The sequence below is a fragment of the Anolis carolinensis genome, chromosome 2 (assembly GCF_035594765.1).
Source record: "Anolis carolinensis isolate JA03-04 chromosome 2, rAnoCar3.1.pri, whole genome shotgun sequence".
Taxonomy (NCBI): Eukaryota; Metazoa; Chordata; class Lepidosauria; order Squamata; family Dactyloidae; genus Anolis; species Anolis carolinensis.
Genome location: NC_085842.1, coordinates 87,774,176 through 87,784,858, shown reverse-complemented (window position 1 = coordinate 87,784,858; position 10,683 = coordinate 87,774,176). Strand labels below are relative to the sequence as shown.

General features: G+C 47.4%; 1 protein-coding gene across 3 annotated transcripts; it reads right to left on the bottom strand.

Moving 5' to 3' along the window:
* Positions 1-1,672: 1,672 nt before the first annotated feature.
* On the bottom strand, positions 1,673-8,842 carry LOC100555911 (alpha-2Da adrenergic receptor). Of its 3 annotated transcripts, none has more exons than XR_010002676.1 (2): positions 4,278-8,841; positions 1,673-2,838 (listed from the first exon to the last, which is right to left on the bottom strand). XR_010002676.1 is itself a non-coding variant. In XM_062970168.1 (2 exons), the coding sequence occupies exon 1, from the start codon at positions 7,031-7,033 to the stop codon at positions 5,744-5,746; it is 1,290 nt and encodes a 429-aa protein (XP_062826238.1). In that variant the 5' UTR covers positions 7,034-8,842; the 3' UTR covers positions 1,673-4,426; positions 5,716-5,743. The 3 variants fall into 3 exon arrangements, 1 of the variants encoding a protein (XP_062826238.1); XR_010002675.1 differs by having other exon boundaries at positions 1,673-4,426; positions 5,653-8,841; XM_062970168.1 differs by having other exon boundaries at positions 1,673-4,426; positions 5,716-8,842.
* Between the last annotated feature and the right edge of the window lie 1,841 nt (positions 8,843-10,683).

Sequence of the window (10,683 nt, the reverse complement as noted above, 5' to 3'; positions counted from 1 at the left end):
TATCACGTCACTTCCACCTTCTCTTCTCCAAGCCAAACATTTGCATTGGTTGGATGAAAAAATAGTTGTTTCTATCCCTGGTGATCCCATCACATGTCCTGCCAATTCCAGTGGGCGTCAGCAGAGGCTGCCTCAGTGCCAGACTCACAACTAGTGTTGTGCGCAGTATTTGTTTCATTTGTTTCATTTGTGTATTCATTTCTTACCACCCATTCGGATGTACGAAACAAAAGACACCATTTTCGGACTAAACAAAAGGCGACACGAAAGAGAAAGCTGCACGACCACCATGCTTTGCTTTCAGTTTCGGGCTGTGTGGCATCCACTCTTGCAAACTTTTTCCTCATGCATCAGAGCAGGAGGTGGGAGGAGATGATCCTTGGCCAAGCAGAGGCCAAGGAAACAGTGACATGGACTGGACAAGAAGCATATATTGCGGGGGGGGGGGGGGGGACTGCCCCTAAAGCGGCCATTGAGGTTGCGTCCTTTGATGCTGCTGCTGGGTATTGGGGGGCTGGCTGGCTTGCTCTCTCTCTCCGTTTGGCATGGCTTGCTGGTTGCCTTGGCATATTCTTAATTTTTTTTCTTTGAAGGGATTTTTGAAGTGGTAGGGGTGGGTTTGGCTGGGGAGTGTGTGGGGGGCTTTTCTTCTTTATTCTTAGTGTAAAACCCCCTTCTTCCTCCCTCTTATTGTGTTTTTTAAAAAGAAGAAGAAGAAGAAGAAGAAGAAGAAGAAGAAGAAGAAATACATTTCAAAGGAAATAAATTGTTGGGCTTCCCTTCTGTTTAGAAATCAAACCTGTCTCTCTCTTGATAACTGGCCCTTGGAAAAACTACTCTTTTATTTCTCCCTATCTCTCTGTATTGCCTGTGGCTTGGTCCTCCCTCTCTGTTGGGCTATACAGAGAACAAATACAGCAGCATAGTCTTATTATTTGTTATAGATTACATATACAGTAGAGTCTCACTTATCCAAGCTAAACGGGCCGGCAGAAGCTTGGATAAGAGAATATCTTGGATTATAAGGACTGATCAAGGAAAAGCCTATTAAACATCAAATTAGGTTATGATTTTACAAATTAAGCACCAAAACTTCATGTTATACAACAGATTTGACAGAAAAAGTAGTTCAATACGCAGTAATGTTATGTTGTAATTACTGTATTTACGAATTTAGCACCAAAATATCACGATATATTGGAAACATTGACTACAAAAATGGCTTGGATTATCCAGAGGCTTGGATAAGCGAGGCTTGGATAAGTGAGACTCTAGTGTATTTTGGAAAGCAAAGACATTGTTGGGCTCCTGTCTCTATTCAAACCTTCAGTCTCTCTCTAAAACTGGCCCTTAGAAGAACTATAATTATTTTCTACCAATGGTCTGACACGAAATGAAAATTCCATTTGGAAAATCTCATTGGAAGTGGAGATGAAAATGAAAATGAGCTAAAACGAATGAAACTAAACAAAACGAACAGCAATTCCATACAAATGCACACCACTACTCACAACTGTGTTCTGTTTTTCTGATCCCAGTTCAGTGTGATGTATTTGTACTTGGCTTCTTTGTATATTCCGTGGTATATGTCTATAGAGATGTCCAAGTATCACCAGGCATGTTAAGACAGTCCATTTAGGAATATGTGTGTTCTGGATAGAAAAATTGAAAATTCACAGTTGGGCAATAGCTTTATTAAGATCAATTGAAAGTTCACAACATCTTTGGAAATGTTTAAACCTGTGGAATCGAGAATGGGTGGATTGGGGGCAACAGAAACTTCAACAAAGTATGGCCATGTGTTTTGACACTCAGTTCATATCACACTCAATACATTTACAAAGGAAAAGAGACCACTGGCATTTAAAAAAAAAACAAGGAAGAAATTAAATGTGATAAGCGGGTAGAGATTTCCAGTCTAATCTCAGCAGACAAGAACCATCAGGAAGAATATTCTGTCTTGTAATCTGGAAGACGTTTGAAACATGTCAGATATTGGGGAAGCTTAGCTGTTGTGGCAGGAACGTTGGATGTTTAAAGAAATGTGCATTCTGTTTGCAGTCTATTTCTTACATCTACCTGAGTGGGCAATCAAAACTTGAATTCAACAAGTCTTTGTCTGGAAAAGAGTGCTGCTGACCTGACAAGTGCCGAGTACCAAGTGCCACTTCTTTAATTTCTGGAACAGAGTTGAGGGTGAGTTTGGGGGCTAAAATTATGGATTTTGAAATGACCTGTGGGCAATTTGAGGGTCATTCCATGCAGAGGGGAATGTGCCAGCAGCACCTCAGGCAGGCAGCCAAGCATTTAAAAGGCCAGGCATGGCACCATGGCAGAGAGAGCAGGCGGACTGTGCTTCGCTTAGGTTCTCCCAGGATGGACTAAGCTCTCACCGTTCAGCACTCTATGCAGAGAAAGGTTCATTTTGTAATAAGAATCAAGGTATAGTACTTACAAAGACCCATAGGTAATCTCACTTAGGGTTTTTGTCTGTTTTTCTTCTAGACTTATACATGAGTATATACAGTAAAATAATAATTGAATTAAATGTTCTGTCTCCATGCAAATCTATCCAATGTTTACATCTCCTTTGAAGTTCTTTCTTTTCTGGAAAAAGTAAACTACCGAGTGCATTTGTGTGAGTTACTTAAAATGTTTGTCATAAAGAAGTTTTTGTTGATCTCTATAAACACAGAATTGTTGATGCTGGATGTATGTAAAATGCAGTCACCCTCTCTATTGGTGGGCTTGGTATAGATGTGTTGCAGAAAAATGGCATTTGTCATTCCAACATGTGGCCAAACTTTCTCATTGCATTTCCCCGCCACAAGATCACTCCTACAACAAAACAAACAGGAAGCAGCTTTACAGAAAAGCAAATTACAAAAATAATGTTTTCATGTCTTCTTCTTATCCTACTTCGCAAGAGTTGTTGGCATCTAGCTAAGTGGGGATCATATAAAAGAGGCAGCTTGTGACCACAATGCATAATCAGTGGATCAGCGTTTAGCATTACAGTCGTCACATTTTGTTTCCTTCTTAAACAGGCACCATATCTTTAATGAGTACAGAATGAACAGAAATTAAATAGCAATAGCTCCCCACCCCTGTTTGCTATGTGAAGAAAAGCTGCTTCTGTTGAATGTGTGCCTGACACACCGTGATTTAAAGACAGGGAAATGGGACAGGTTATCTAAATACAAACTCAGGTATGGAGCAGTTAAAACTTATAACTGAGTCCACCTCCACCTCTTGCAGTATTTAGGAGGGTTGTGTATGGAAACATGCAATGTAGGCGAGGGGAGAAACAAGAAACAGGTCCTCGGTCCTGAGGTTTGGGGGGCACACATTAGAGAGAACAGGCACCTGTGCTAAGGATTCAGCTCCGACTAATGGAACATACTGCTACAAACAAACTAGAGTAAAAGGAAAAGGCAGACATCTCCACGGCTGCATTTGTGCTGTAAAATTAATGCAGTTTAACAGCACTTTTAACTGCCATGGCCTGATGCTATGGATTCCTGGGATTTGTAGTTTGGTAAGATTTGCACTTTGGCAGAGAAGGCTAAAGATCTTGCATAATTCGAGGACCCATTATGCCATAGTATTGAACCATGGCAGTTAAAATAGTATCCAACTGCATTAATTCTGCAGTATAGGTGCACCCCAAGTAGTTGGATGCAGGGACTGCTTGCAATCTCTACCTAACATCATGGAATGACCAATTGTCTGCCCAGTGTGACCAAAATTAGAAGAGCCAATACAGTTGGAGCAAAATAACCAGCTGGAAACATCCAGGAGCCAGAGTCTAGGAAAATGTTGTATCTTTAAAGTTAAATATCCCAGGATCCTATCACAAGGCAGAGCCCTTGCCTCACCCAAAACAGTCAACAAGTCCCCTGGACACAGTGTGACTGACAGAAAGCCATTTTTCAAAGTTTTTTGCTGGCATCTGCCCAGCATATTGGGATCTGGGGCAATGTTTCCCAGACCCGAAGCCAGATGGCTGAATGACTCAATCAACGTCAGATCTCCCTTTTGCGGTACCCAGTTCCTCTCTGATCTCGAAACAGACAGGCTAGTCAGAGACACAAGGCAGACATCCTGAAGGCCCGAGCTTTGTCCCTGAAGCTAGGGACAGGCTGAGCAAATAGTGAACAGAATAGCTTTCTCCCAGAACCACCCTTGTCCTTGCAGTAAATCTGCTCCCAAGGAAAATACATCTTTCTATCAGGCTTCTTCTACATATTCCGCAAAGTTACATAGATGGGACTGACCAGTCTCTTGTTTTCTGCTCCTGTGTCCAGTGCCCTCTGGAGATGAATGACTTTGCCAAGTCTCCCTGTATTGCTGCTCTCTCTGAGGAGGGTGTCGGTCACAAATACTGCAATTCAGGCCCAAAGGTGATACAGAAACCTGTGAGGCACTGAAGTCAAACAAGAGAATATGGCTATATCTCCAGTGTGCAAACTGCTAAAGCTAATGATAGTGGGTTGTCACCCTGATCTCCCATTGGAAAGTGACTTCTTATATTCTTCATATGCCCACACTTCTTTTAAACATGTGAGTGGATCTTTCCATTCTGTTCTGTCTCACATTCGGTTTCTTTTCAAAACAGGGAGTCACCAAGTTACAAACATGATAGGTTCTGTAGATTTGATCTTAAGTTGAACGTGTGTGTGTATGTATATGTGTGTGTGTATTTATTTATCCTTAGGATAGCATAGAAAAGGATTAACACCCCTGTGCTGTTTGTTTTGCTGTCTGTGTCCCTGTTCAGAAGATTTCACCTCACTTTCTGTCCCTGTGAGAACTGGATTTTGAAAAATTTGGCTTGTCGTGCAAACAAGGATTGGTGCTAAAGCTTCACCTTTCCCCATTTCCCCATGATGACTCTTTCAAGAGTGAATTTGCTTTCCAAATGGTAGATTTCTCTCACTTCATGTTGTCCCCCCCCCCCCCCCCCCCCCGGTTTTAACTATGAGTTGTTTGTAAGTTGGATGTTTGTAACTCAGTGACTGCTTATAGCCAATCTTTTCTATCCTGTTTATGAAAACCTTTGTAGATTTTGGAAACTTCCCGTTTGAGCAGACAAAACAAAAAAATGCCACTGTAACTATTTTGATAAGGAATTTTGAAGGAGGAGAAGCAGTTGAGATCATCAGTCCTAAGGCATAAATAAATCACTGCCTTTAATCTTTCTACTTGCAGTCCTCCTGCTTTTCCCCCCCAGTACAACAGAACAACTCTGACAAAGAAATGGTATGAAGCTTCCAGGATTGAGAACAGCTTTCTATTAAGAAAAAGCTACAAATTTCAGGAACATGGATCTCTGTGTTTGAACTAAAGCCCCTGAGCTGAGGTAGCAGAGAGCAAATCACAAACATGCTTACTTTGCTTGCAGGAATCGCTACACTTTGTGGGAATTCTTCCAGAAATCAAAAGAGGACTTTTGTGCCCCATCCCTCCAATCACCATGCCATTTTCTTTTTGGTGAGGCAGACCTAAGTGTAAACTGGATTCTAGGCCACTACTAGACCAAATAAACTTGATATATCACTTGGCAGGCCAAATAACCAAAGTGTATTACTTGGCACACCTATGCTACTGGCGTGCAACTCTTGCTTTATCAGTTCATTGGCCAGAGCTTACCAGTTACTTGTTTTATAATCCCCGGCCTGCAAGGCTCTGTGCACTACTGTCTTTCTCACTTACACGCTCCACCAACTCTCTGCCAAGATCCTCATTTTAGATGCCGAAGTGGATCAGCCTGGCACAGAAGGTGCTGGAAGGCTTTGCGGAAGTCCCGGTTGAAGATAGTGTAAATGATAGGGTTGAAGCTGCTATTGCAGTAACCGATCCAGAAGAAGAATTTGAAGAGAGTCCTGGAGATGCAGCAGTCTTTCCCAAGCACAGATTCGAGGCTGTACATGAAGAAGAACGGAAACCAACAGAGCACAAATGCTCCAATGATGAAAGCCAGGACAAAGGTGAACCTGCGCTCCCGTGCCTGCATCAGCCGGTGGGAGGAGAAGGACATGTCCCGACTTCTGCGCCTCTGCTGGCCAGAGGAGAAGGACATGTCCCGGCTTCTGCGCCGCTGCTGGCCAGAGGAAAAGGACATGTCCCGACTTCTGCGCTTCTGTTGGCAGTTGGGCATGGACCAAGACAGCCGTGGGGTCCTGCATGGACCGGCCCCACTGCTGCCCATCTCTTCCAACCTCCTTTCCCAAGAGAGACGGGGCAGGTTTGGCTGGACACGGGCAAGCTGGCTGTGCTCCAAGACTTTGTTCGGCCCTTCCTCAAAGTACTGCTGGGTGCTCACCGTCCTGGTGTCATGCTTGCCCACAGATTTGAAGGTGGGATGGGAGGCCCGCCTTGCTGCAATGATCGCAGAGTTCCTGTGCTTGGCCACATGGTAGATCCGGCAGTAGACAGCCACCATGATGAAGCAGGGGGCGAAGAAGGAGGCCGTGCAGGAAGCCAGCACGTACCAGGTGTCATCGTGGAGCAAGCACACATTGTCCTCAGGAGATGTCTTGAAAAGAGGCGGCAAGGCGACCAGGGCGGCAATGACCCAGATGCATGCGATGGTGATCTTGACCCTCCGGGGGCTCCTTTTGAGGTTGTACCGGGCGGCCCGGGTGACCGCCCAGTACCGATCCAGGCTGATGGCACAGAGGTGCATGATGGAGGAGGTGCAGAAGAGCACGTCCAGCGACAGGTAGAGCCGGCACCAGAGGTTGCCAAAGCACCAGTAGTCCATGACCTCATTGGCCAAGGAGAAAGGGATGATGAGGGTGGCCACCAGGATGTCCGCCACGGCCAGAGAGACCACGAAGAGATTCTGCGGGGCCCGGAGCGCCCGGCTGGTGCACACCGCCATCACCACCAGAATGTTCCCCATCAGTGTCACAAAGGCCATCGTCAGCACCGCCAACAGGATGAGCGCCGTCTCCAAGGGCGTGTAGGGAAGGAGAGTCCCCTCTCCGGGCCCACTCCGGTTGCTCGATCCATTGTGCTGCGGCTCCATCCCCTTCGGCCCCAGCCCAGGCCATGGGAGAGCCGAGAGAGGCCTGCGCACGCTCACAGGACAGGCGCCGGCCTTGCTCAGGCCCCCTTAAGGCGCTGGGCCCATTCCACCCTCTAGGGCAGCGCCCACAGCAGCTCTCCTCTTGCCAGGAGCCATCCTGGACGGGGGCACCGCATCAGGGTTCAGAAGCGAGGCGCAGATTGCAGGAGGGGCTGGAAGGGCGATGACCCCGCTGCCCCTGAAAGTGCGCGCATCGCCCGCGGCTGCCTCTGCTGCCCAGATCCCGCCGCGTCGGTGCGGTTAGGCCCTCCAACGGCTCCTCGGTGTGGTGGGGCCTCTCTTTTCTGCTGTGGTTGCAGTTTCCCTTTCCGCGAACTGGCGTCGGGTCCTCTGCGCGCGCCCTCCTTGCGCCCGTCCCTCGGGAAGAGACAGAAAGGGAGGAAGGGAGGGAAAGAGGGGAGGGGAGGGCTCTCCAGTGCCTGGGCGGGCGGCTGGGTGGGTGCGTGGCCGGTCAGGCAGGAAGGCAGCCGCCCGTCCAGCTCCGGCTGGCGGGGCATGCAGGGGCCGCCCGCTCCCAAAGCGGAGGAGCCCAGGAGGGGAGAGAGGGCGAGCTTGCCCCGCTGCCCCTTGCCTGGGCTCCCACCTGCCTTCCCAAGTAGGGGAGGGAAGGGAAGGGAAGGGAAGGAAGGGCAGTGCCCAGGCCCGGCCCTTCCGCGCAGGAGGGGTCGGGCTCCCGCCCATGAAACTTCCCAGCCCGTATCCTGCTTAGAGGGCGGCAGACCGGCCAGGAGCCAGGAGGGAGGGCGGGGTCTGAAATCCTCATCATGGCCCCGCTAGGAAAGCCTCTCGGCTCCAGAAAGCAAAGGGAACAGCACGCCTCCATTAAAAACTCCCCAGGACTATACAACAGGCATGGGGAAACTTGGGCTTTCTCTCCAGGTGTTTTGGGCGCCAACTCCCACCCTTCCTCAGAGCCTCAGGCCCCTTCCTTTCCCCCCTCAACCGCTTAAGCGTCTCCTTCTCTTTCTCCTCGCTTAAGCGGCTGAGGGGGGAAAGGAAGCCCAAGTTTGCCCATGCCTCTTATACAGGGATTGTTTTTATTAGATGCTTTTCTGGCTCAAAATAGTTAGTGAAACTTTATAACATAATTAAAACAGAGGTAGTGAGATCTGTTGGAAACTAGTCAGGTGGGATTTATATATCTGTGGAAGGGCGGGAGAAAGAACGCTTTGTCTGTTGGAAGCAGGTGTGAATGTTCAGTTGGCCACTTTGATTAGCATTGAATAGCCTGTCAGCTTCAAGAAACCTTGGAAATCCACAAGGATGTGGACAATTTCAACAAAAAGGAGGAAAGCCTGAAAATGAACAAAATCTGGCTAACAGTATTTTAAAAAACTCTAAACTCAGGACAGTGAATAAAGAACAAGACTCAGAAAAGAGAGGAATTTCAGACATGAAACGATCAGAGCCAGCTAACACCTCCTAACAAAGGATTCCCCCAGGCAGGAAGCTGCCAGACCTCGAAACTAAATGGCTATTCAATATTGATTGAAACATTCACGCCTGCCTCAGGCAGACAAAAGTTCTTTCTCCCACCCTAGACCTTCCACGGATATATAAACCCCACTTGCCTAGTTTCCAACAGGCCTCACAACCTCGGAGGATGCCTGCCATAGATGCAGGCGAAACATCAGGAGAAAATGCTTTTGGAACATGGCCATAAGCCCGGAAAACTCACAGCAACCCAAACTTGATAAGCTCATTAAAACCGTTTGTAACTTTTTGTGTGAAATGGTAACATGTGACACATTTCACACATAAAGTTACAAACAGTTTTAATGAGTTTATCAAGTTGACATTGATTTGACACTTGGGTCCATTGTTTTGAAACGATGAAAACGGGTGGAGAAAGTGGCTGGAGGAAGGGCCCAATGGATCGGTCGATTTTCTTTCCGCCTTGTGGACTGTCCTTTGGGGCCGCTCCTCGGTCGCAGGCGCTTCTCCAGTGCAGCCCCGAAAGGGATGATGGGGCTTGTGGCCCCGGACGCCTCTCCTGTGCCTTGCCTTCTCAGGGCCTTTCCAGACAGGCCCTATATCCCAGGATCTGAGCCCAGGTTTTCTGTTTATCCCAGATTATCTGGCAGTGCAGACTCATATAACCCAGGCCAGGATGTTTGATGTGTTACCATCCTTGTGGGAGGCTTCTCTCATGTCCCCGCATGGGGAGCTGGAGCTGACAGAGGGAGCTCACCCACTCTCTGGATTCCAACCGCGGGCTGCCGACACAAGAATTTACCAATATTTCTCAACCTGTGTGTCCCCAGATGCTTTGGCCTACGACTCCCAGAAATCCCAGCCAGTTTGCCAGCTGCTCGGATTTCTGGAAATTGAAGGCCAAAACATCTAGAGACGCACAGGTTGAGAACCGCTGGTTTAACCCATTGCGCCAGGCGGGACTCTTCCCTTTGGCTGTCCCAGAGAGACTCTCCTGGAGCCAGGCTCCCAAGCCCTCCTTGCCCCTCTCTCCCTCCCTCCCTCGCCGAGCGAGAACCCAGCGCCGTTCGGTTCTTCATTGCCGCCTAGTGGCCAACTATGTCCATGACAGCCAATTTCCACTCCCGCTTGCGTAAGCTGCTAGCTGAGCCGTGGTGGGTCGCCTCGTCTTGTGCTGAAGTGTTAACCAGCTTCAAAGGAGGAATTGGGTTAACACATCGTAACACGCGGTGCAGCCAGCGTTGTGGAAGGGTGTGGCGGTATAAAAAGGCAAGCTGCAGGCGCTGCATTGCCAGTGTGCGAATTAGCACCTTTGTTCCATATTTCCAGCTAGACAGGAAAGCACATAGAAGATCTCACAGAATTATTTATATATTCACATGAAATATTAATTTGCCCAGAATAGCATCACAACGTTGGGATATCACGAGCCTACAAGAAAACAAAATACTGCTGTGTCAAATGTAGCAGCAAATAGTGTGCTCCAGATGATGCTGTCTTGTAAATCCCATGATCCATAAACATTTGCTATGGTAGCCAGGGCAGAGGAGGGCTGCAGTCCCGCCACAAGTAGCAAGCCCATGCACTAATGTCTCTTGGAGAAGTGAGTACTTGAGTCAACAGATCTGGCTAATTCCAGCATAGCCTCTCTATGACTTGTGAGTACCGAATTCTTATCTTGCAGGGTGAGAATTGCAAGGTGAGATGCTGCCTTGAAAAGTGTGTGCATATATCTATATATATTTTCCTTTATGTATATATATTCAGATATATGAACCTTCCTTGCCTAGTTTCCAACAGACCTCACAACCTCTGAGGATACCTGCCATAGATGTGTGAACGCTTCTGGAACATGGCCACAGAGCCCGGAAAACTCACAGCAACCCTGTTTTCCTTCATTTGTTAGACCTGGTGTTTTTTGTTTAAATGACATACTCTGTTGTTGATGCTTTTGGTAGCACGCTTAATGGTGTCTTCAGGGTCTGTCTCTTCTCACACCACTGGAACTGTCTTTTGTGACATCACGAGGGGGTCATCCCATGTCTCAGATTTTGGCTCAGTTCAGCTGCACATACTTACCCATTGCCATATATATTAAAGGAAATTGAGAACAGTCTTCCTGTTGTTCTATACAGCTAAGACACCTGGACCTATAA